At 44.8% G+C, this 26,879-nt stretch overlaps 1 protein-coding gene across 1 annotated transcript in view; it reads right to left on the bottom strand.

Moving 5' to 3' along the window:
* Positions 1 to 26,879, bottom strand: part of OIT3 (oncoprotein induced transcript 3) — a 61,617-nt gene that overhangs the window by 16,628 nt on the left and 18,110 nt on the right. Inside the window, 9 exon segments of the mRNA XM_032231764.1 lie at positions 637 to 862; positions 865 to 897; positions 900 to 1,050; positions 8,281 to 8,441; positions 12,143 to 12,265; positions 13,547 to 13,621; positions 13,624 to 13,668; positions 19,208 to 19,245; positions 19,247 to 19,316. Of these exon segments, the coding sequence (XP_032087655.1) occupies positions 637 to 862; positions 865 to 897; positions 900 to 1,050; positions 8,281 to 8,441; positions 12,143 to 12,265; positions 13,547 to 13,621; positions 13,624 to 13,668; positions 19,208 to 19,245; positions 19,247 to 19,316 (922 nt within the window).

The following is a 26,879-nucleotide window of genomic DNA, read 5'->3' as shown; positions in this document are numbered from 1 at the left end:
GTTCGCGCATTTGTCGGGTCACGGTGTCAGATATATTTGCTGCCTTACATTATTTATAAAAATATAAAGGTGGAATACAAATAAATAGGTAAAGGTAAAAGTTTCCCTCGCACATATATGCTAGTCGTTCCCGATGGGCAGTGCTCATCTCTGTTTCTAAGCTGAGGAGCCAGCGCTGACCGAAGATGTCTCCGTGGTCATGTGGCTGGCATGACTCAATGCTGAAGGTGCACGGAGCGCTGTTACCTTCCCACCAAAGGTGGTTCCTATTTTTCTATTTGCATTTTACATGCTTTGGAATTGCAAGGTTGGCAGAAGCTGGGACAAGTAACAGGAGCTCACTCAGTTACGCAGTGGTAGGGATTTGAACCTCCAAACTGTTGACTTTTGTGATCGACATGCTCAGCGTCTTAGCCACCACAAATAAATACATTTCATCTATACTTTCTTTTTTATGGAGTGGATAAGTTTTGCCTGCATAATCATGACCGCTGGCTGTTGTTCTAATTTCTCTCCTGGCCAAAAGGCATGCTGACAGTCTTAGGAAAGATTTGATTTCCTCAGACGAAGATGACTAAATAATCAAAGGACCTCAGTTTTAAATCTCAGATCAAAGACAAAAGTATAAAGGCTTACCCATCTCGGATTAAATGGTACTTCAGGATCTCGTCTGTTTTGGATGTAGGGGTAGCAAAGCAACTCTCCACCAATGTCTCCAGACCGTTGACGTGCACCAAGGGCTCAATCCCAAAATACAGAGAGTCTCGGAGTTTAAGAGTGGGAAGGGAATCCCGATAGGACTCTTCGAAATCTTTGTCTTTGAATATCTCAAGGGTGAAAGGGAAGACGCCTTGATTGTGCCCATAATTTCCAGGGGCAAATTCTTCACATTGGGATGTAGCCTTCTGAGATGGTGTAGTGGCGAGGAAATTCACAAGTCACAGGGATCAGTAGCTTTCCTGTGCGAACAATGATGTCCCCGTTACTGCCGGGTGTTTGCTTTGGCAAGCCAGTGACCATATTGGTGGCGATTATTTTATCATTGACTACCTGTAGACAGAGGGCAAAGATGGTATGGTAAGTGAGGTGGACCACATGAATAAAAGAATATGTCAGGAACAACATTATTCATTATTACCTGGACTAGGTGGTCATCTGCAAGAATACTACTACTAATGATACTATTAATATTACAAATAATACTAATACTAATATTACTACTACTACTACGACTACTACTACTAATAATAATAATATAATAATATAATAATAAATGAAATTAGGCTACCAAACAGCCAAAGAAGCTGAAAAAAAATTCGCATTTACTATATGGATGATTTGAAACTCTATGGAAGTCAGAAATAGAAATCCAATCATTGACAAACACAGTCCGAGTATTCAGCACCGATATTTCAATGCAGTTTGGCATGGAAAATGTGCCACTGTATCCATAAAAAGGGCAAAATCACTGCATGTGAGGGAATTGAAATGCCCCATGGCCAATTAATTAAATGCAAAGAAATAAAGCCTACAATACTTAGGCATTCTGCAGTTGGATAACATCAGCATGGAGAAGTAAAAACTATTGTCAGGCGAGAGTACACCACAGAGTTAGGAAAATTTTGAAATCTAAATTGAATGGTGGAAATACAATCAAGGCCATAATACCTGGGCAATACCAGTTATAAGATACACAGCTGGTTTAGTTAACTGGACACAAGCTGATTTGGACCTTTTGGACTGAAAAACCAGGAAACTAATGACAATGCACTACAGTTTACATCCACGTGGTGATACTGATAGACGGTACCTGCCCGAAAATCAGGTGGCAGAAGATTATTACAAGTGAAGCAAACAGTTGAAGAAGAAAAACATGCACTGGCTGATTATTTAAAAGAAAGTCAAGAACATCTATTAATCGAAGTAAAGAACAAAATCTACTGAAGGCCCAACAGACGAAACAAGAATACAGAAAAGATGTGATAAAATCAAGAATGGAGAGTTGGCAGAACAAAGCACTGCATGGCCAATTTCTGGAAAAAATAAAAGATAAAGTGGACAGTGAACAAACTTGGGTATGGTTAACAACAGTACATTAAAGAAAGAACAGAGTCACTAATCCTGGCTGCACAGAACAAGCTATCCGCACAAATGCATTAAGGCCAAAATCGAAAAATCCTCTGATGATGCCAAATGCAGACTTTGCAAAGAAGCTGATGAAACTGTTGATCACATACTCAGCTGCTGTAAAAAAATCACGCAGACTGATTATAAATTGCGGCACAATTCAGTAGCACAAATGATCCATTGGAATTTGTGCAAAAATTATAATATTAAAACAGCAACAAACTGGTGGGAACATCAGCCTGAAAAAGTCACCGACAATCAGATGGTCAAGATCTTGTGGATTTCCGAATACAAACGGACAAAATACTGGCGCATAATACACCAGACATCACACTGGTTGAGAAAATAAGGTCACATCATAGACATCAGCAATACCAGGTGATAGCAGGGTGCCGAGAAGGAACATGAAAAAATCGCAAGATACCAGGACTTAAAAATCGAAATTCACGACTATGCACAAACCAGCAGTGATAATTCCAGTGGTAATTGGCACACTGGGTGCTATACCAAAAGCACTGGAATTTACATTAAAACAGTTAAAAATTGACAAAATCACCATCAGTCAAATGCAAAAGCCGCAGTGCTTGGATCTGCACGCATATTACGAAAATACGTTACGACGTCCTAGGCCCCTGGTGGGGCCCGACTAGTAACCAATGCCAAATCCGGCGAAACAACTGGCCGCTGTGATACAATTTAATAATAATAATAATATAATAATAATAATAATAATGTACAGTTTATTGATATCGCTGTTCCTGGAGATGCTAGTGTTGAAGAAAAAGTACTAGAAAAAATCATGAAATATCGTGACCTGGGCCATCGAAACTACACAGCTAAGGATGAAGCATGTAACAGTGATACCCATTGTCATCAGGGCACTTGGCACCATGTCCAAGAATTTTACAAGGTACATCAACAAATTACAGCTTCCTGCAATAACACCAGCAGAACTGCAAAAAACTGCACTATTTGGAACATCTTATATTTTAAGAAGGTACTTGGTTGATACCTAGGACTCTGGCAGCAAACCGTATCAACCATTAGCACCAGTCACTGGTATTTGTAATGCATTTTGAATGTTCAGGTGGCTGAGTTTCATGTTTAATGATAAAGTATATATAATAATAATACAACAACATCAACAACAACAAGAAGCTTTACCTGGTCGTGGTGGAGGGGCTTGCACTCTCTAATGACCCTAAGGGCTATGCTGAACAGGTGCAACCATATTAGACAGGTCTCAGGTGAAGGGCCACACAAAATTTGCTCCACAAACCCATTCAAATATGGTGAATACGAAAAAAAATGAAATTTATGCCGGCTGAAGCGTTGCCTGGATTAACAAGGGTTCTGTTGGATGCTAGAGCCGAGGTGGCGCAGTGGTTAGGGTGCAGTACTGCAGGCCACTTCAGCTGACTGTTATCTGCAGTTCAGCGGTTCTAATCTTACCGGCTCAAGGTTGACTCAGCCTTCCATCCTTCCGAGGTGGGTGAAATGAGGACCCAGACTGTGGGGGTGATATGCAGATTCTGTAAACCGCTTAGAGAGGGCTGAAAGCCCTATGAAGGCGGTATATAAGAACCAGCAACATCTAGGATTGTATTTTTATATTTATCTCTTTTAAGAATACATTTCTAGCCCGTATTAGAAGGCCATATGGAGTCCTCTGCTAATAAGCTATGCATGACTAATAAGGTTTCCAGGGTTAATGAGCAGGGCTGGTTATATATCATCTGCCACAACAAACAAAACACATTAGAAGAATAAGGGAAATGAATAGCGCCCATAGATCATAAAAATTCTGCTTAAACAATGACTTCTTAGAAAAGCAAAATATTCCAGTATTTATTATTTTCATTAAAACCAGTTTACAGCTAATTAAAAACGCCCTTCTGTGGAGGAATGGGTATTCTGCTTGGGCTAACAGGATTATGCCATAACCTAGCATGAAAGTCAAATTTTAGCAAGTTACAAAAACCGATTGCAAATTTCGTCAAGAAAGGCAAAAGGCAAGGGCAATGAATATGCCAGCCTACATTAATAAAGAAAAATCCCTTTCTTGGTTCCATTACATTTGTTTCTAATTGCATATCATCAAATAACTGATACCACTGTGGGACCTGATAGGGGATAGATAAGTAAACTCGCACTCTCTCCTTTAGAATAGTCTTTTTCAAATTTGGCAACTTAAAGCTGTGTGGATTTCAACTGCAAAAAGTAAGTGTGTGTGTGTGTGTGTGTGTGTGTGTGTATACACAAACATACAGTAGTCCTTGACTTACAATCATTCATTTAGTGACCATTCAAAGGTACAACGGAACTGAAAACGTGACCTATGACCATTTTTCACACATGACTGGGTGCAGCTTCTCCATGGTCACGTGATCAAAATTCAGAAGCTTGGCAACTGGTTCATATTTATGACGGTTGCAGTGTCTCAGGGTCACGTGATCCCCTTTTGCGACCTTCTGACAAGCAAAGTCAAGGGGGAAGGGAGATGCACTTAGTGACCATGTTACTAACAGGTTTAACAGATTAATAGAGTTGGAAGGGACCTTGAAGTCTTCTAGTCCAACTGTCTGCCCAAGCAGGAGATCCCTACACCCCTTTTCACAGATGGCAGTCCAGTTTCTTCTTGAAAGCTTCCACTGACGAAGCTCTCACAACCTTTGAAGGCAACTTCTATTCCACTGATGAATTGTTCTCACTGTCAGAAAAATTCTCCTTATTTCTGGGTTGAATCTCTCCTTGATCAGTTTCCATCCATTATTCCTTGTCTGGCCTACAGGTGCTTTGGAAAATAGCTTGACCCCTTCCTCTCCATGTCAGCCCCTCAAAATTGGAACATTGCTATCATGTCTCCCCCTGTCCTTCTCTTCCCTACACTAGCCATGCTGAGTACTTACAACCGTTCACTGTATCTTTTAGCCTCCACTCCCCTAATCATCTTAGTTGCTCTTCTCTGCATTTTAATTTGCTAACTTAACAAGTGCAGCAATTTGTTTAACAACTGTGGCAAGGAAGGTGATAAAATTGGGCAAATGTCTTGCTTAGAGCAAGATAAACTTTGGGTTCAATTCAGAGGTGGCTATTCAGCAGGTTCTGACCAGTTCTAGAGAACCGGTAGCGGAAATTTTGAGTAGTTGGGAGAACTGGTAAATGCCACCTCTGGCTGGCCCCGCCCCATCTATTCTCTGCCTCCCGAGTCCCAGCTGATCGGGAGGGAATGGGGGATTTTGCAGTAACTTTCCCATGGCGTGGGGATGGAATGGAGATTTTACAGTATCCTTTCCCTGCTATGCCCACCAAGCCACGTCACGCCCACCAAGCCATGCCCACAGAACCAGTAGCAAAAAAATATTAATCCCACCGCTGCTCCAGTCCCCTAAACATCCTTGCTCTTCTCTGCACTTATTAACTAAGAGCCGAGGTGGCGCAGTGGGTAGAGTGCAGTATTGCCGCCACTTCAGCTGACTGCTAGTTGCAGTTTGGCAGTTCAAATCTCACCGGCTCAGGGTTGACTCAGCCTTCCATCCTTCCGAGGTGGGTAGAATGAGGACCCAGATTGTGGGGGCGATATGCTGACTCTGTAAACCGCTTAGAGAGGGCTGAAAGCTCTATGAAGCGGTATATAAGTCTAACTGCTATTGCTATTGCTAACTTAGCAAGTGCAGCGATTCATTTAACTGTGGCAAGGAAAGTCATAAAAAGGGCCAAATCTCACTTAACAAATGTCTCACTTAGCAAAATAAATTTTGGGTTCAATTGTGTTGTAAGTCGAGGACTACCTGTTTTTTGCGGGGGAAAAAAAGGTGAATGATGTGGAATAGGAGATGCTACTTCAGGCTCGGATATTTTGCCGGGACATTTTAAGACGGGACATTTTAATGGCAGTCATTATTTCTGTATTTCCTCCTATTCAGGAGTCTGCTCCTGGATGCCACAAGGCAACAAGCATTCCAAAAGCTTGGAGAAATGTGTCCTTTTCTAGATTCTTTAGGAAGGTCTCACAGTGGCAGTGGTGAGTTCCTAACGGTTCGGCCTGGTTTGGCTGAACCTGTAGTAACTTGCAGTGTGGGTCGCTGGAATTGGCAGAGACCCAGTCTGCCATGCCCCCAAACCAGTAGGCGCTGCCATCTTGTTTTTGCCTTTTGCGCAGGCACAGAGCAATTTTCGTTGTATTGTGCTTGCATGCACAGTGCGTATCAAACATGCGTGGGTTGCGTCCCTGAACAAACTGCTGCAGCAGCTGCTGGAACCCACCACTGCACAGTGGAATTGTCACAAACAACCTCTAAGTCTGTTCTACTGATCTACAGGTTTTTTTAAAACGACAGCAGCTTTTGGACAGTGGCAGAGAAGCAGGTCGAAAGCAAAAGGTTGGGAAATATTTTTTGCTCCACACAGTTGCTAGGCAATCTATATATCGAGCAGTTACTAAGGTCTGCACCTCCAGTGACAGAGATTGTCCATTTGTTTAATTACGCTAAAGCCACTGTGAAAAAATTTAATAACGAAGGAATAAAGGATAATGGCTGAGTTGAAGTGCAGAGAGCCAAGCTGACTCTTCATTTGGACATAGTCCCTCGATACAGACAGTCCTCAAATTACGACAGTTCATTTAATGACCTAACACCACTTTAAAAAGTGACTGACGGACATTTTTCACACTTATGACCGTTGCAGCATTCCTACGGTCATGCGATCAAAAACCAGACATGGAGCAACCGACTCATATTTGTGACAGTTGCAGTGTCCCAAATCTTCTAACTATCAAATCAATAGGGAAGCCAGATTCACTTAACAACCATGTTACTAATCCAAATAGCATCCAAAGTAAATCAAGTCCAAGGCAAAATATTGCTCAAAGTTCCAATTTATTAATAGCAATAGCAATAGCAGCTAGACTTATATACCGCTTCATAGAGCTTTCAGCCCTCTCTAAGTGGTTTACAGAGTCAGAGTATCGCCCCCACAGTCTGGGTCCTCATTTCACCCACCTCGGAAGGATGGAAGGCTGAGTCAACCTTGAGCCGGTGAGATTTGAACAGCCGAATTGCAGAACTGCAGTCAGCTGAAATAGCCTGCAGTGCTGCATTTAACCACTGCGCCACCTCGGCTCCTTCCACTGTGCCACCTCGACTCCTTAATTAAGAGAGCCATGTTGGCACATCTGGGAAAACCTGAAAGCTTCCTGGTTTCCCCACCCAGCTGAAAGTTTAAGATCTTGCCCCCACCCCCACAAGCCCGTCACATGGTCCATCTTCCACTGCCATGCTGGCAGTTCCACCCATCCAGCTCCGGTCAGGTGCAGAGGTGCTAAGACAAAGGATGACCTTGGCTTTCTAGAAAGAATTTTGTTATGGCTACATAGCTTCTAGCTCCATACACTCCCCCCCTCCCATTTTCCCACAATAGAAAAGGCATAATAGAATAATAGAAAGTGTGGCAGGCCAAAGATCCAAGAGGAATATGGCTGTAGGCCTGACAACTAACTTAACAAGGGCAGTGGTTCAATTAACAATTGTGGCCAAAGAAAGGTCATTCAATGTGGCAAAATTCACTTAACGACTGCTTAGCAATAGAAATTTTGGTCTCAATTGTGTCGCAATTTGAGGACTACCTGTAGACACCTTTGGCCCAGTTGCTCTATCTCAAAAGGTTATACAGGTAGTCCTCAACTTACGACCACGAGTAAGCCCAAAATTTCTGTTGTTGAGATATTTGTTAAGTGGGTTTTGCCCAATTTTGTGACCTCTCTGGCCACAGTTGTTAAATGAGACACTGCAGTTGATAAGTTAGTAACCCGGTTGTTAAGTGAATATGACTTCCCCATTGACTTTGCTTGTGAGACGGTCACAAAAGGTGATCACATGACGGTCATAAATATGAGTCAGTTGTCATGTTAATTTTGATCACATGATCTTAGGGATGCTGCAAAGGTTGTAGCTGTGAAAAACGGTCATAAGTCACATTTTTCAGTGCCGTTGTAACTATGAACGGTCACTAAATGAACTGTTGTAAGTCAAGGACTACCTGTAGTATGCACATAAGATGAGGAGAGATTCCCTGTGGACTGTACCTTGAGATCTCAAGAGGAAATATAGGATATGAATGCAAGGCTGAAACAAATATGCAATCAGTACATACTTCTATAGATGTTCCACAGGTTTTGAGAGAGAAGATGAGGTTGACATGTGTGCCATTGGATACCCCTTTGCAGGAGCCATTGGTAAGCGAGAGGTCCATTCCCCCAACGAGATCCTTGGGAATATTCACTTCTATAGATGTAGATTTACATATCACCGGAACTGTAAGAAGGAGCACAGCCAGTAAGTGAGTCAGAAGTTAAAACGCCGCCTTTCAGTGATATCCCTGTAAGAAGCAGAATTAAGTCTTTTGAATAGCTGTCACTTCTAAAATCAAATGTTTCCAGGTTCTGGCCTGGGGAAATGATGCCTTGATTTGCACTGGTGGCACAGTGGTTATACTGCAGTATTGGAGGCTGACTCTGCCGACTGCCAGCAGTTCCATTCTCACCACTTGACTCAGCCTTCCATCCTTCCCAGGTGGGTAAAATGAGGAGCCAGATTGTTGGGGGCAAGAGGCTGACTCCGTAAACCACATAGAGAGGGCTGCAAAGCACTATGAAATGGTTTATGTGTCAAGGCTGCTTCACTTAATAACCAAGAAAGAAACCACTCAACTCCATTTTGCAGATTAAGAGTATTTTTAACTGATTATAAGTAAATAGAAGCTAAGCAAAGCTGGATCTGAGCAAAAGCGCGCTAAAGCATTAGATATCAATACATGACCCATTCCCCTCCCCTTGGTAACCCCAGTCCATAGTCCAATCCAATATCTCCACAGCTGTCAGGTGGGAGACATCTTCAAAAATCATCATCAGGTTGGTATGCCGGACAGTTGGCCTTGGCGGGAAACTCCCTTCCTTGCTACATGCGCAGTAGATGGTGAGAACATCCTCATTATCCAAATTTACTGCCAACTCTGCTGTCTGCTGGCGGGCAGGCAGGAGTTGGATTAGAAGACCTCTATGGTCTCTTCCAGCTCCGTTATTCTGTTATTCTTTCTGTGGTTTTGTAGTGGACCAGAAGTATTGGACAGTAGCTTCTATAATTCCCAAGGAAACTGACCTGCTGACTGCTGCCTCCCACCTAAGCAGAATGTTGACAGAAATCTTTGCTTACACCCACTCCTAATTCTCTAGTAACTGTACATAATTCAGACTCTAAAATCAACCAGCCGAACCTATCAATAGTTCAGCTGGAAATCTGAAGCTTATGGACCAGGTGGAATAGAGATCCAACAGGTGCGTCCCCCCAAAAAAGACAGATTCCTCAATGCAGTGAGGCCATGCTTGCCTCAGTGCCAATGAATCTCACTGTCCTTCTAGCTCATCAGTCACTAGACATCCATAGGGGGAGCAGTTCAGTGGCAATGCCAACTCCAGCTGCCATGAGACGGACACTAATGGAATTGGTGAGACTGTCAGCCCAACCTTAGCCAGACATGAAGGCAAGAAGCACCAGGCTGAAAGATTGGAGGGCTTCCTTAAACTTTTCCCAAAAGAATATATTTTAAAACAATCTTTACTGCTCCTTTGAGCTTTGCAGGCCAAAGTTTTGTCTTTCTTTTTCTGAAAAGAAGACTCCAAGAAAATTGCACATCCATAATGCTTGTCCTGTCTCCCTTCTTAGACAAGGAGAATATATATCACATGGGAAAGGAGAGGGGAACTGAATGCACGACATGGTTTTACAAGCATATGCTTCATCTGTCTCCTCCTCTCCCCTTCTCTCTTTCTCTCCCCTCTCTCCTCTCCCTCTCCTCCTCTCTCTCCCTCTCTCCTTCTCTCTCCTCTCTCCCCTCTCTCCTTCTCTGTCTCTCTCCCTCTCTTCTTCTCTCTCCCTCTCCCTTCTGTCCTCTCTCCCTCTCTCCTTTTTTCTCCCTCCTCCCTCCTCTCTTTCCTTCTTTGTCTCTCCCACTCTCTCCTTCTCTCTCTCATCCCTTCTCTCTCCCCCCTCCTTCCCATCTTTCTCTCTCCCTTGCTCTCCTCTCTCTCCTTCTCTTTCCCCCATCTCCTTCTCTCGCTCCTCTCTCTTTCCTTCTTTGTCTCTCCCACTCTCTCTCCTCTCTCCTCCTTCTCTCTCCCCTTTCCTTCCTCTCTTTCTCTCTCCTTCGCTCCTTCTCTGTCTCTCTCCTTCCTGTCTCTCTCCTCTCTCCTTCTCACTCTCTTCTTCTCTCTTCCCCTTTCCTTTCTCTCCTTTCTCTCTCCTTGTTCGTTCTCTCTCTCCTTCTCTGTCTCTCGTCCCTTTCTTCTTCTCTTTCTTCTCTCTCTCCTTCTCTGTCTCTCTCCTCTCCTCCTTCTCTCTCCTCTAATTCTCTCCTTCTCTCTGTCTCCCCTCTCCTCCTTCTCCCTCTCTCCCTCCCTCTCTCTTTCTTCCCTCTCCCTCTTTCTTCCCCTCCCTTTTGATATCTACTCTCATGCCCCAAATAGACTCCTGGCCAGAAAAACCATATACTAACTCCTGGAATTAAAAGCCATATTAGAATAGGTCACTCCCTGGAGAGACATCTGTAGGAGGGAATACAAGGATAAAAAGAAATAAAGAGGGCAGCTCTCTGTACAATTAAAATATCCTTCCTTTTTAATGGAGAGATGCCCATAGGTCCCTTGACTGCTGGACCAACGGTACCCCTGGGATAATTTGTTCACTAATTCATGAAAAGCCAGAAAGATAGAGGCTGCATGTACCGTGTTTCCCAGAAAATAAGACAGGGTCTTATTTTCTTTTGACCCTCCAAAGAAGCACTTGGCTTAATTTTTGGGGAGGTCTTATTATTTTTGAGGTGCAGGAGGCGACGAGTGGTGGTCACCTGATGGCTGCTGCTGTGTTGCAATATTTTGGGGGAGGGCTTATTTTAGTGCATCCACTCAAAAGCCCGATTGGGCTTATTATTGGGGGAGGTCTTATTTTTGAAAAAATAGGGAACTTGTGGGGGAGGGGGAGATTGTTCCATAAAATGGAAGCTGCTTCTGAGAAGGCTTACTACTTTATTACAGTCCACGTATGTCAGAAAGTGGAGCAATGCTTAGCAGGTTCCTCTTGCCACGATCAAACTGGGTGCATATGTGTGGATATGCAACTCATAGCCTCCATAAAAAGCAGCATCCAGCCCTTTAATATTAACCACCTCTATAGATGTGGTGGTGGTAAAATATGATATTATTGCTGTCCATAGATCCATCACCTTTAAGTCTTCTTCAATGCTCTCTAAAAGTGTGCTGCACAACCATTTCTACAATTCTTAGGAAGCCATTCAAGCCATTGCATGCCAAATCTCTTAGGTTGTTGCTTCCCATCGTCTTTATCTGATGACCAGACTGTCTAAGACTGATGGGAACTCAAATCAAAACTCTCTGCAGGGACCAGGTTACAAGTCTTGGGCTAGCTGGTAAAATATAATGGGGATGACCTGCAGATTAAATTTGTGTTCTGATTCAGCCTTTTTAAAATGCATTTCCATCAGTAGTGGGATTCAAATGGTTTTCCTCTGCTTATGTGGACGTGGCTTGATGGGCATGGTGTGGTTGGTGGTGGACATGGCTTAGTGGGCATAGCAGGGGAAGGTTACTGCAAAATCCACATTTCCTCCTGATCAGCTGGGACTCAGGAAGCAGAGAATAGATGGGGGCGTGGCCAGCCAGAGGTGGTATTTCCCAGTTCTCTGAACTACTCAAATTTTCTGCTACCAGTTCTCCAGAACTGGTCAGAACCTGCTGAATACCACCTCTGATTCCCATGCTGATAGGATGGGGCACAGAGATAATTACTACAGAATTTTAGGTTCAGGAGCCACCTCAACCCTGGAAGCTCACCAGAAGATAGCCGTGGCCTTCCCCTCCCGAAGCAAAAGCAGGATATACATTTACCAAATAAACAAATGAACAATTACTCTAGACTAGCCACATCCCCCTTTCCTTTTGTACCTTGGCATGTGTGGTTGTCTTCTGACAAAACAAGACCTCGAGGGCATTCACACAGATAACTGGTTTCCAGCATGTTGCATCTATGGCTGCAGCCTCCATTGCTGTTGTGACACCCTTCAATTTCTAAGGCAGAAATAATGAGTAGACAAATAGCTTTTTTCCATGTAGCAGTGCCCTTGCAACCATATCGTTTCTCTGCTCACATTGAATGAAGCTAGAGGATCAGGTAAACATGAAGGGGAATTATATTCCTCTATTACGCAGTCATTTAAGCAGTCTAAATGTTCCATTGTCCTCTTATTGTATTGGGCAAAGATCTGTGGAGGTTTCAGGAATCTCTGTATTGAAATTAATGAGAGTTGTGGAAAGCACCGAGAACAGACAGCTTCGGGGTTGTTCCTATTAAGCCTTAGAAAGATAAACTGTGTGAAGGAACTAGAAGGAAAAGGTTTAATAAGCTCCCGAAGTGGATCCTCCTTAGCCGGGTGTGTGTCTACTTGTGGAAGCAGGTCGCCTTAATTGATGCTTCCACAAAGAAAACTGCTCTTTGGATCTATGCACAATCCTATTGTGAATTCTGGGCTTTCAGTACAAGATCCAGTTACTTGAAGATGTACATCTGTCTATGCAATTTTTCCCACCCACGTCTCAGCACTAAAGAAAACCCCCCACTGGCTCTCTAATACCTGTTCTTGGATGGAGCCTGAAAAAAGAGAAAGCTGTCACAATATTGCCGTGTCCTCTTCTCTCCTCTCCTCCTCTCCTCTTTCTTTCCCCTACCCCAGGCTTCCATTCCTTCTCTTTTCTTTTTTCTTTTCCTCTCTCCCCTCTCTCCCCTCCTCCCCTCCCCTCTACTTTTATCCCTTCTCTCCTCTTCTTCTGTTTCCTTTCCTCCCTTTTTCTCCCCTTCCTTTCCCTGCCCTTCTACTCCCTCCCCTCCCCATCCCCTCCTTGTACCATCCCATCCTATTTGATTCTCTGTTCTCTTCCTCTTTCTCCTCTCCCCTCCCCTCTCCTCTACTTTTATCCCTTCTCTCCCCTTCTTCTGTTCCCTTTCCTTCCTTTTCCTTGCCTTCCACTCCAACCCTCCCCATTCCCTCCCGTCCCATCCTATTCTCTTTTCTCTTTCTCTTTCCTCCTCTCCCCTCCTCCCCTCCCTTCTACTTTCATTCCCTCTCTCCTTCTCTTTCCTTTTCCTCCCCTTTTGTCCCCTTCCCGCCTTCCCCCTCCCCTCCCCCTTCCTTTCTCCTTGCCCTTCCCGTCCCTCGGACACAACCACTGATCTCTAGGGTATGTTCTGGCACTTCGAACCTTATCCTCTCACGAATCGTAAAGCACGTTAATTAAATCAACCTGCTAGTCAGACGCAAAAGTTCAGCTAGTCATTCTAAATCATGCCCTTACCTTCACAAGTCTTTCCATCCGGCCCCAGGACACGCCCAACTCCACATTCACAGCGATAGGAGTTCTTTAGGTTATACAGAACTCGCTGCAGCCTCCATTATTCCTTTCGCATTCATTTTCATCTACAAGGAAACATGAGTGAAATACTTCCAACTTAGCAGCAACACTAAAAGCAGCTAAGGGCTGGAGTGTAGGACATGTATGCTAGAGGCTATATGCAGTAATACTGTTTTTATGTCGTCAGTTTGAAAGGACTGTTGTTGAGTGGAGTTGTTGAGTGGAGTTTTGTCAGCATCCTTGATGGTTCAGCCACAAAAGTTAGACGTGCCTGATTTGTGTGTGTAACCGTGGTACTTTTGCATCACAAGAGTAAAAAAGCCAATGACTCCATTTGTGTTAAGCCCACGAATACAGAAAAAAGACCCACTTGATGTCTGAGATCTTTCTTGCTAGATCTTGCTTGAAAGCCACCCAGAGGAATTCTCTTGCTCAACCTACAGTATACTGAAACAGTGGTGGGATTCTATATTTTTTACTATCGGTTCTGTTGGCGTGGCTTTGTGGGCATCGTGTGGCTTTGTGGGCATGGCCTGTAGGTGTGGCAGGGGAAGGGTACTACAAAATCCCCATTCCCTCCCCACCCCACTAACCTGCTTTGCAGCTCCGTTTTCCTGTTTAGGGCAACAAAAGAAGATCAACTAGGAGGCTGGGAGGCAGTGTGGGCGGGGCCAGCCTATTTGCCGTTCTCCGAACTACTCAAAATTTCCATTACCGATTCTCCAGAATCTGTCAGAACTAGCTGAATACCACCTCGGTACTGAAAGCAATGTAGGTGCTCTAAGTCTCTTCTCAGGCATTTCCTTGACCCGGGCTCCAAGAAATGCTTGTATAATGGGCTCTGTTCAGGGGTAGTATTCACTTACTTTCTCTACCAGTTTGTAAATGTGAGTGTGCCTTCTGTGCATGTGCTTTGATTGTACGCACGGCTTACATGCATGAACACGGCTTGAAAACGTGCCTAAATAGGATGGCTTAGAGCCTGGGTAGGTAGGCGGGTTGGCCCACCTGCAATTTCCAACCTGCAATTTCCACTACCGATTCAGGCGAACTGGTCCAAACGAGCTGAATACCCTCTCTGGTTCTGTTCCCACCTATAACTGTCCTGTTGCTTCCCCTATGTTCCCAAGGTCTGTTGGCATTTCATCACAATTTGCGTGATGGACATGAGAAATCAATTTTCATTAAGAAACACCGACAAAGCAGCTACCTGCTTCCTCCAATATGAAGAGCTAGCATTTGGATGTGAAAGGAATAGACTCAAACATTCACAAATGAAAAACAGCTTTCTGTGTCTCATTCATTGTCCCTGAATAAAGATAATGGGTTCAATGACATCATGTTCAGTACAGATAGTCCTCACGTAACAACCGTTCGTTTAGTGACGCTTTGACATTACAACGGCACTGAAGAAAATGACCTGTGACTGTTTTTCACACTCCATGACTGTTACAGCATCTCCACAGTCACGTGATCACAATTCGGACACTTGGCAACTGACCAGTAGTTATGATGGTTGCAGTATCCCCGGGGATATGTGATCATCTTTTGTGACCTTCTGACAAGAAAGTCAATGAGCAACCAGATGTTAAATATTCAGAGCTGTGCTGTGTTGCAGGCAGTACGCAACCGGTACCCATGTACCGGTGCCTGCCGGAAGCAGCAACCATCGTACCGGAACGGTGCTTGGAGGGCCCGCTCTCGTTCCTTACTTGTATTTGAAGGAAACGGGCCATCTGCGCATGCACAGCTGAACGTATGGCACCTGCGTGATGCAATGCTGAGTAGCTGGAGCGCTGCAGAAAGTGAGTGCACATGCTTGAACAGCGTGCGTGCCCATGGTGCACGCCTGACTCCTGTTGCAGCATACCAGTTGCAATGGGAGCCAAAACCCACTCCTGATTCAGAGTGACATGATTCAAGCTTAGTGCTGTTTAGAGGTGGGTTCCTACCGGTTTGGACCGGTTCGGCCGAACCAGTAGTAACTTGGCAGCCTGGGTCGCTGGAACTGGCAGGGACCCAAGCCTGCCACTCTCCCAAATTGGTTCTCCTATGGCGGCACCATTTTGATTTTTGGTTCTGCGCATGCACAGAACAATTTTCTGCATGCACAGAAAAAAAAAAGCGTCCCGAACTGGCAGTGTGTGTGCTGTGTGTGGGATTCCCACACATGAAAAACTATCAAACTTTGATGGTGAAGTGAAACAAATCAGAAAATCAAAGGAAACTTCTAATGGACTTTCTAGAGGACCTTGGGTGGATGGGGGAATATGGATAAAAGCAGAATATTTGCTTGTAAAGGTGAAATTCATGCTTTATGAAGCATCTCATCTGAATGCTCTTCGCACATTTAGCAGATAACGGTATATCTTTCGTGAGTCTGATTATTCTGAAACATAATTTAAAGCCGAATAGTGATGCAGCTGCTTCCTGACTCATGGCAATTGATTAGATTGCCGAGTGGTGTTGCATTGGAGATTACCCTCTCTGGCTGTTCTTTCTACAACTTCACAAATTAAAAGTATTGGCACAGCTGTCAAAACCAAAAATCTAATTAAAACAAAGCTTGGTCCAAATTTTACTTTTCTTCCCCTTACCTGCAGCTGACTTTTATTAACTTTCTTTGTATTAAGGTCTTGCTTGGTTAAATACATTGGAATACTGCTATGAAGAGAATAACAGAATTGTTGTTAGTTGCAAAGTCACGTCCATCGCGACCCACCGCAACCCCATGGACGTTGTTCCTCCAGGCCTTCCTGCCCTCTACTATCCTCTGGAGTCCATTTAAGCTCACCCCTACTGCTTTTGTCAGTGGTGGGATTCAAAACTTTTAACTACCAGTCCTGTGGGCGTGGCTTGGTGGGCATGGTGTGGTTGGTGTGGCTGGGGAAGGATACTGTAAAAACTCCATTCCCTCCCCACTCCAGGGGAAGGTTACTGCAAAATCCCCATTTCCTCCTGATCAGCTGGGACTCAGGAGGCAGGGAATAGATTGGGGCGAGGCCAGTCAGAGGTGGTATTTACCAGTTCTCCAAACTACTCAAAATTTCCACTACCGGTTCTCCAGAACTGGCCAGAACCTGCTGAATACCACTTCTGGTTTTGATGACTCCATCCAGTCACTTCATTCTCTGCTGTCCCTTTCTTCTTTTGCCCTCAATCTTTCCCAGCATTAGGCTCTTCTCCAGTGAGTCCTTCCTGGAAGGGATCTTGGAAGACTTCTAGTTCAGTAATGGAGCACCCACAATGTCTGAAGGCAAGCTTTTCCACTGGTTATTGTTTTAACTGTCAGAAATATCTCCTTAGTTTCTAGGTTGGTTATCTCCTTGCTTAGTTTCCATCCACTGCAGAGGTGGGTTCCTGCCAGTTCACACCTATTTGGTAGAACCGGTTCGTCAAATCTACCGGACCGGTTAGAAGAGGTTCCACCAGTGGACCCGGAAAGCAGGCCACACCTACAGAAGAGGTTCCAAAATTTTTTGAAACCCACCACTGGTCCTTGGATATGATTATTCTACACTATCATGCTCCTATTTATAAAACTCAGTGCCTCTGTGAAAGGCAAGGATGACTACTGCGTTTGTGGCGCAATCAGAACATTGCGTGTGTTGAAGTTGTTTTAACGCAAACCAAAGATGCCTTTTAAAAAACAAGTTTACATCATATTCTTATGCATGGCAGTGCTGTGTGTGAGGTAATTTAAGGTGGTTCTGACAAGTGTCGTCGGCATCTTCATATCTGGTCACATGGGCGGCAAGCCACTCCCATCCAGTCACATGGGCGGCAAGCCACTCCCACAAAGGAGGCCACACCCACAGAGTAGGTTCGAACAATTTTTGAAACCCACCTCTGATCCACTGCTTCTTGTCCTGCCTTCAGGTGCCTTGGAAAATAGCTTGATCTCTTTCTTTGTGAAAGCTCCTCAGATATTGGAAGACTGTTATCATGTCACCTTTAGTCCTTCTTTTCACTAGACTAGATATACCCAATTCCTCTGGCTCTTCCTCACGTTTTAGCTTCCAGTCCCATCTTTGATGTTCTTCTCTACTCTCTTTCTAGAGTCTGCAGATTTACTATTTTCATTGCAAAGCCTATAATCTTGACATAACTTTCTGGAGTAGTCTGGGATCATTTGCTATTATTTTACTCCAAGGATACCTGAATACTGCATGCAGTTTTGCTCACCATATTACAGTATAAGAAAAGAAGTTGAGTTTCTGGAATAGTGCAGAAAAGAGCAGCAAAGATGATTAGGGGGCTGGAGGCTAAAAACATATGAAGAACAGTTGCAGGAACTGGGCAGGTCTGGTGTAGGGGTGACATGGTAGCAGCATTCCAATATTTGAAGGGCTGCCACAAAGAGGAAGATGTCATCTATTTACAGATTGTAAATCTACAGGCTATTTGTAAAAATCTATTTACCAGCAGGACAAGAAGCAAATTAACTAAGGAGAGAAGCAGCCTAGAATTAAGGAGAAATTTCTGGATAGTGAGAACAATTAACCAGTGGAACAGCTTGCCTTCAGAAGTTCTGGGCGCTCCACCATTGGAGGCTTTTAAAACAGATTGGACAGACATTTGAAAGGTATTGGGTCTCCTACTTGTGCTGAGGGTTGGACCCAAAGACCGCCAAGATTCCTTCCACTTCCACTTGCCCGGACTAGTCCCTCCGGTGCAGCAGGCAATGGGATGTGCGTGTATGGCTGGCGCGAAGAACAGGGCAGTGATGGCAGCGGTATTTTTGGGTGCGTTCAAGACCTGCAGTAGTTTTCAGCGGCCTCCAGCCAGCCTCCAATGCCAGGAAGCAGCTGGCAAAGAGGTGGCGGCTGGGAGGCTTCTCACAGTCGCACGGAAAAAGAGAGTTTGCCTTCCGAAGTCCGGACCCGCCCCTGTGGAAGGAAGGTAAGCCCAAAGAAAGAGGCCATCATGGGGGAGGAAGTGGGGCTAGGGTTGGGGCCTCTGAAGTAGGGGAAATGGAACTGGCGAAGGGAGAGCGGGCGGCGCATGCAGGAGGAGGCCTTTGACAGATTAAGCCAGGCCTGGGCAGAAAATAGGCAGATAGGTAGAAATTCTATTTTTCTTTCTACCGGGTTCTGTGGGCATGGCTTGGTGGTGGTTGTCATGTGACTGAGTGGATGTGGCCGTGAGTGACATTGAGTTGGCCACACTTACTCAGTCACATGACCCCACCACCACTAAGCCACGCCCACAGAACTGGTAGGAAATTTTTTTGAATACCACTACTGCCCAGAAAGATTTATCAGGTGAAATTGAAGCTTGTACGCATCAGCTGGAAGAGATCCAGGTCATTTCATGAAGATGAATTAATTCGGAATTAGTAAGTATGTAAATTAGGTTCCTGTTCTAATTGCTTTTTCAGAGATCAGTTTGCATGGGTGGGAATGATGAGAAGATGACACTTGCAATGAATGTTAGTTCCTTTTCACAGGGATAATAATTATTTATATTCCTCTTTTTTCCTTATCACTTAAGAAAAGTGGAGCAATCGATAAGCAATTTTTTAATTTCCCCCACCTCAGATTTCTCCCCTGGCTTGGTATTTTCCTTTTGGTTCTCCTATTTCTTTGTGCAGAGGCTTCTTACCAAGACAAGTCTGTCCATCTGGCCCCATAATTGTCCCCAGGAACAAACGCATCTCCAGTGTCCAGACAGGAACCTCGACAATCCACCACATCACAAATGTCATAGAAATCTGCAGAACGATAAAGAAAAGTTATTAGAAAAGCAGATTAACTGATTAAAGGTAAAGGTTCCCCTCGCACATATGTGCTAGTTGTTACTGACTCTTGGGGGCGGTGCTCAACTCCATTTCAAAGCCGAAGAGCCAGTGTTGTCTAAAGATGTCTCCGTGGCCATGCGCCTGGCATGACTAAATGCCGAAGGCGCACGGAACACTGTTACCTTCCCACCAAAGGCGGTTCCTATTTTTCTACTTGCATTTTACATGCTTTCGAACTGCTAAGTTGGCAGAAGCTGGGACAAGTAGCGGGAGCTCACTCTGTTACTTGGCACTAGGGATTCGAACCGCCGAACTGCTGACCTTTCTGCATCCCTATTAACTGATTGGGTGTACTTAATGAAATTAGTTGGGCTTAAGCCAAGAGCTAGTCACTCTGTCTCAGCCTAACTCACACCAAAGGGTTCTTTTTATGGGGAAACAGGAGGAGGATCTCCCTGGTCATTGATTAAAATTTGGGTGCATGAAAACTGATATGTAATCATGACAGTTGTCACATTCTGTGGTCATATGATCATTTGCAACCTTCCCAGGCCGCTTCCAACAAGCAAATAGGGAACGACCACACAATTCATTTAACAACTGCAAAAATGAACAGCCATGGCAAAAAATATCGGATTCACTTAACAACCATCTTGGTAAGCGATAGAAATTCTAGTCCCAATTCTGGTCATACATTGAGGACTACATATATGCATTAAGTCTTATCTCATGTAACAACACAGTAATGATTTTGCATTGCTATGCCATTCTAGTTCATGATGAGTTCTACTGCAAATAATAGCTTTAAAATTCAAATCTGTTTTATCTGCCAGCTAAGACAATTCCTCAAATTCAGAATGATGTATGTTCTCTCTCTCTCTCTCTCTCTCTCTCTCACACACACACACACACACACTCACACACACACACACACACACACACAGTAGAAAATAGCAACAAATAGTAAAACTAACAGTAGACAAATCTTGAAAGTAGTAGCTCAAAGGCTTTAAAAAGTAGATTGTCTTTCTAAATGCCAGCAGAGAAGGAATTGTTCTGATCTCACAGACTAATTTATCAAAAAGGCTTATCTACGAATGCTTAGAACCACTAGTTCTCATTTGAAAAGCTTGAAAAGTATCAAAACTATCTTCTGTGTAGGAAAATGGGTGGAAATATTTTTGGACTGCAGTAGAAGCCTATTAGGAACTTTTGAATGTACTCACAAAATGGCTCTTAAGAGAGAATTGTATATTCATCAAATATTTATCATGGGTAGGCGTGGTACCAGTCATAAAAATATTTTACCAAAAGTGAAGCTAGCCATCAGATTCTTTTCTTCCAATCCATTGGGACCTTTACGGGACTCAAATAAAATGCCTGAAAACACGTATGAAGGTAGAATCCTGTGCTTTGATTTACAACACACCAATTTCTATTTAGAACATAGAATAATAGAGTTGTAAGGGGATCTCTCAGAGATCTTCTAGTCCATCTCCCTACTCGAGCAAGAGACCTTATACCTGTGATGGTGAACCTATGGCACGTGTGCCACAGATGGCATGGAAGCCATTGCCCTGATTCGATGAGCCGAGGTGGCGCAGTGGTTAAATGCAGCACTGCAGGCTACTTCAGCTGACTGCAGTTCTGCAGTTCGGCTGTTCAAATCTCACCGGCTCAAGGTTGACTCAGCCTTCCATCCTTCCGAGGTGGGTAAAATGAGGACCTGGATTGTTGTTGGGGGCAATATGCTGACTCTGTAAACCGCTTAGAGAGGGCTGAAAGCCCTATGAAGCAGTATATAAGTCCAACTGCTATTGCTATTGCTATTGCTATATTCAGCTCCACTGCACACTTCCTGCCATCCAGCTGGTTTTCGGGTCTCTGCTATGCATGTGCAGGGGGCGGGGTGCATGCGGGAGATGTGTGTGCATGCGTGGCATGGGGGGGTCACACACGCATGTGGGGTGTGTGTGAAGGGAGCATGAGGGGTGCAGTGAGCCCCCACAGCCCATTTTTGGTCCCAGGAGGCTTCAGGGAGGCCTGATAGGCCCAAAATGAAGTGTGTACATGGCATTATGGGTGTGAGCACCGTGACCCGTCAAAAGCGCGTTCCACAAAAGCGCGGTCGACAAAATCGCGTATGTGACGTCATCACAACGCGACGAAAAAGATTGAAAAATTGAAATAAAAATTAAATTACAGCAAGCCGATTCACATAAAGGTAAGGGTTAGGTTAAGGGTTAGGGTTAGGGTTAGGTTAAGGGGTTAGGGTTAGGGTTAGAAGCGTTAGCGTTACGTTTAGCGTTAGGGTTAAGGGTTAGCGTTAGGTTTTTCGTTACGTTAAGGGTTAGGTTTAGGTTAGGTTTAGGGTTAGGTTAAGGGTTAGGTTTAGGTTTAGGTTTAGGGTTAGGTTTGTGGGGGGTTAGGGGAAGGTTTTAGCTTTATTTTTACATTTTTCGATCTTTTTCGATCTTTTTCGTCGCGCTGTGATGACGTCACATACGCGCTTTCGTCGACCGCGATTTTGTCGTCCGCGGTTTTGTGGTAGAACCGTGAGCACTGGCACTCACAGGCAGGCATGCTTTCGGCACACGATGACAAAAAGGTTAGCCATCACGTCCCTATACCATTTCAGCAAATGGTTGTCCTGTCTTCTTAAAAACTTCCAGTGTTGGAGCCCCCTCAACTTCTGGACGCAAGTCATTCTGTTGATTACCGTAATAGTTCTAATTGTCAGGAAATTTCTCCTAATTTCTCTCCTTGGTTAGTTTCCAACTATCATTTCTTGTCATCTTCTGGTGCTTTGAAAAATAGGCTGACCCCCTCATCTTTGTAGCAGCCCCTCAAATATTGGAACAATGGTATCATAGCAATAGCAATAGCGGTTAGACTTATATACCGCTTCATAGGGCTTTCAGCCCTCTCTAAGCGGTTTACAGAGTCAGCACATCACCCCCACCGTCTGGGTCCTCATTTCACCCACCTCGGAAGGATGGAAGGCTGAGTCAACCTTGAGCCGGTGGAGATTAAAACCGCTGAACTGCAGATAACAGTCAGCTGAAGTGGCCTGCAGTACTGCACCCTAACCACTGCGCCACCCTCGGCTCATGTTCCCCCCTAATCCTTCTTTTCATTGGAGTAGGCATATCCAATTCCCCGTAACCATTGTTCCGTATGTTTTAGTCTCCAGACCCCTAATCCTTTTTGCTGCTCTTCTCTGCACTCTTCCAGAGTCTTAACATCTTTTTTGTGTTGTAGTGACCAGTCCTGGATGCCATATTCCAAGTGTAGTCTTACTAAGGCTTTGTAAAGCAGTACTAGAACTTCACATTTACTTGTAAGAAGTAAACTTCACACTTATTTGTGTTAAGAGTTTCTTTGCTAGAAATATAACTTTCCTTTAATGCAGGAGTTCAGTGAGATATACAAGCACTCCATTATTCTTCACAACCATCCTATGCTACTAAAATACTGTAGGTTAGGCTGAAAAAAGTGACCAATCCAAATTCACATTGTAAGCTTCCATGGACCTGAATTATATTAGGGTCTTTCTGGTCCCTATTAACAACTTATGCACTATATCCATTCCCCTCCCTCTTTCTCTCTATTCATCTCTCTCCCATCCTCCCTCCCTCTCTCCCTCCCTCTCCCTCCTTCTCCCTCCCTCCCTGTCTGCCTGGCTGCCTACTTACCTCTCCCTCCCTCTCCCCTCCCACCTTCTCTCCCTCCCTCCCCCTCCCTCCTTCTCCCTGCCTGCCTCCCTCCCTCTCCCTCCCTCCCTCTCTCTCCCCCTCCCACCTTCTCTCCCTCCCTCCCCCTCCCTCCTTCTCCCTGTCTCCTTCCCTCTCTCCCCTCCCTCCTTCTCTCCCTCCCTCCTTCTCTCCCTCCCTCCTTCTCCCTGCCTGCCTGCCTCCCTCCCTCTCCCCCTCCCACCTTCTCTCCCTCCCTCCCCCTCCCTCCTTCTCCCTGCCTCCTTCCCTCTCTCCCCTCCCTCCTTCTCCCCCTCCCTCCTTCTCCCTGCCTCCTTCCCTCTCTCCCCTCCCTCCTTCTCTCCCTCCCTCCTTCTCCCTCCCTCCCCCTCCCTCCTTCTCCCTGTCTCCTTCCATCTCTCCCCTCCCTCCTTCTCTCCCTCCCACCTTCTCCCTCCTTCTCTCCCTCCCTCTTCCCTCCCTCCCCCTCCCTCCTCTCTTCTCCCGCCTCCTTCCCTCTCTCCCCTCCCTCCTTCTCTCCCTCCCTCCTTCTCCCTCCCTCCCTCCCCCTCCCTCCTTCTCCCTGTCTCCTTCCCTCTCTCCCCTCCTTCTCTCCCTCCCTCCTTCTCCCTCCCTCCCTGCCTGCCTGCCTACCTACCTCTCCCTGCCTCCCTCTTTCTCCCCTCCCCTCCTCTCTCCTTTCCGCCTTCCCCTCCTTCTCCTTCTCTGCTTGCCTGCCTCCCTCTCCCTCCCTCCCTCTGTCTTCTCCCCCTCCCTCCTTCTCCCTCTCCCTCTTTCTTCCTCTCATCTTCTCTCTCTCTTTAATGAAAATAAACTTTTCAAAAAAAGAGGGAGGGGCAGAGAGGAGACCAGGAAGTTGTGTTAGGGCACATTAGCACCATGTTGTCTAGTGTTCCTATAAAACTGCCAAGATCTAAATGCTATCAGGGGAAAAGGCTGGAAATGCCTGCAAAACTTTGATGTTATTGATTTGTAACTGTTTTATAAGTAAGTTTGATAAGTCTTTGAACAAGAAGGGAAAAATCAATAGTTTCTCCTCCAAGAAAAAGGGAAGGAAAGTATTTTTCAAGGTCAGCTGGATACTCATTTGGAGATGTCATAAAGTTAGTATATTTTCTTGCACAATTTTCTGCTAATTCAATATATATTTGTTTAATTCTTAAATGCATTTGTTACAGTCTTAGAACTATTTAACGAATCAACTTAATTATCTCCCATCATGGTATTATATTTTGTATATAGGATAAAATCCCTCCATTATGATACCCACAAATGTAGTCAGCCATAAATACATACACAAAGATACAGATAATCCTCGACTTACGACCATAGTTGATTCCAAAATTTCTGTTACTTAGCTAAAGCTAAGCTGTTAAGTGAGTTTTGCCCCATTTTACAACCTTTCTTGCCACAGTTGTTAAGTGAATCATTGCAGTTGTTGAGTTAGCGACACGACAGTGCTTCCCCACTGACTTTGCTTGTCAAAAAGTCGTAAAAAGTGATCACATGACCCTGGGACACTTCAGTTGTTATAAATACGTGGATTCTGATCATGTGACCACAGGGATGCCACAATGGTTGTAAGTATGAAAAACAATCGTAAGTCACTAAGTGAATGATTGCAAGCCGAGGCTACTTGTATGCTCACAATAGCTATTTTGCCAGTGTATAAGTTAGACCATTTACAAAATGCTAACTTTTAAAACAATATGCAATATTGCTAAAAAAAAAACAACACCACCCAGTTTACTGACAAATTCAGAATAACAGAATAGCGGAGATGGAAGGGACTTTGGAGGTCTTCTAGTCCAACCCCTTGCACAAGCAGGAGACCCTATATAATTCAGACAAATGTCTACCCCAATCTCTTCTTAAAATGCAGCACCCAGAACTTCTGAAGACAAGCTGTTCCATTGTTTAATTGTTCTCACTGTCAGGAAATTTCTCCTACGTTTCAGGTTGCTTCTCTCCTTGATTAGCTTCTATCAATTGGTTCTTATTCTGCCTTCAGGTGCCTTGGATAATAGGTTGACTCCTCTCTTCTTTGTAGCCACTCCTTAGATATTGGAACAGTGCTATCATGTCACCCCTAATCCTGCTAGCAGTGTGCCAGTATTTGAGGGACTGCCAGAAAGAAGAGGGGGTCCAAAATACGATAGTCCAAAGTTTGGACTGTCTAAATTTGGCAGTCTAAAACTTTTCCCCAAAGAAAGGGCATGACCTGTCTTCTAAATATCACAAGGGATTACTCTTGATTGTGCAAAAGATATTCAAGGAAAGATGCAGGGGTGGGATTCAGCCCATTAGGACCGGTTTGGGTGAACCGGATGCTAATTTTACACCTGGTTCGCCAAACTGGTAGATGAAGGACTGGCTGGCCCCACCCACTCACCCACCCTCCCATGAGTCTACACACAGCCCATTTTGCAGTGACGTGTAGTGAGGTTTATGGCTGGTGAGGCACTGACATAGTGGTGGGTTTCAAATTTTTTTAGACTTGTGGACTTCAGCTCCCAGAATTCCACAGCCAGGCATGCTCAGTTCCTCCTTTGCGAAAAAGTTTCCTCATTCTTTTTCTTCTCCCTCCCTCTTCCTCCCTCTCTCCCTCCCTCCCCCCTCTCTCAAACAGACACATGCACACAGAGAAGTGTGTGTGTCTGTGTGTGTGTGTGTGTGTGTATTTGAAAAGGCATCGTGGCTCTGCCTGCAATCAACTACACTTGGGGAGGGATCTACACTTGAGGATGAAGTTTGAATTCCTCCCCTTCCCTCCGACCCACACATACCTTTTTCCAGCTGTTTCAGAGAGGAGTTCAACTCTGCTCTTGCCTGCCATCATGAAAAGAAAAAAAATGTAAAAGGAAAAAGGCAAGAGCTGAGGTCAGGCTGGGCTAGTTGCTGCCAGAGTCACCATGGATGACTCTGCTTAACTGTTTAAAAAAGCCTCTAAAAAGCGCCCTCTACAGGAGGAGGCAGGAGAACGACGTGCCTCACCTACAACAGGAATTTTTAGGCTTTTAACCCTTGCTTAACTCTGCTCGAGTAATCCTAAAATGCCTAAAGTCAGACTAGATGAGGTACTTCGTTCTCCTGCCTCCTCCTGTAGAGGGTGCTTTTTTAGTGCTTTTTAGTTAAGCAGAGTCATCCGCGATGACTCTGGCAGCAACTAGCTCAGCCTGACCTCAGCTCTTGCCTTTTCCTTTTACATTTTTTTTTCTTTTCATGATGACAGTGATGAGGCTCTGCCTCCCCTGTCTCCCCTGACTGCATGTCCCTGTCATTTTGGATGCCAGGTAAATGCAGGACCCACACAGAGGCTCCAGGACGGCGAAAAATAGGCCTCCTGGAAGTTCTGGAAGTCTGGAAACAGGCCTGTTTCCGGCTTCCAGAAGGTCTCTGGAGTCCAGAGGACTCTATTTTCACCTTCGAGAGGCTCAAGAAAAGCCTCCAGAGCAGTGTTTCTCAACCTTGGCAACTTGAAGATGTCCGGACTTCAACTCCCAGAATTTGGGGAATTCTGGGAGTTGAAGTCCGGACATCTTCAAGTTGCTAAGGTTGAGAAACACTGCTCCAGAGCATGGGGAGGATGGAAATGCTCCTCACCACCATGGTGCAGGAGGCCGAGTAGGCCATGCCCACCATGGCTATGCCCACAAAGCAACTGGGCAGACAACTGGTTGCTAAAATTTTTGAATCCCATCCCTGGAAAGACGCCGTAGTAGAAAAGATCAGATATTTCAAACTGCTCCCTCCCCGGCTCAGGGAGGAAACCTCTTCAGCTGCCTAGAATGCACCCAGCAGATTTTCCAGATGAGATACATTA

Source organism: Thamnophis elegans, chromosome 15 (assembly GCF_009769535.1).
Source record: "Thamnophis elegans isolate rThaEle1 chromosome 15, rThaEle1.pri, whole genome shotgun sequence".
In the NCBI taxonomy this organism is placed as follows: Eukaryota; Metazoa; Chordata; class Lepidosauria; order Squamata; family Colubridae; genus Thamnophis; species Thamnophis elegans.
This window is presented reverse-complemented; position numbering and strand designations above follow the sequence as displayed.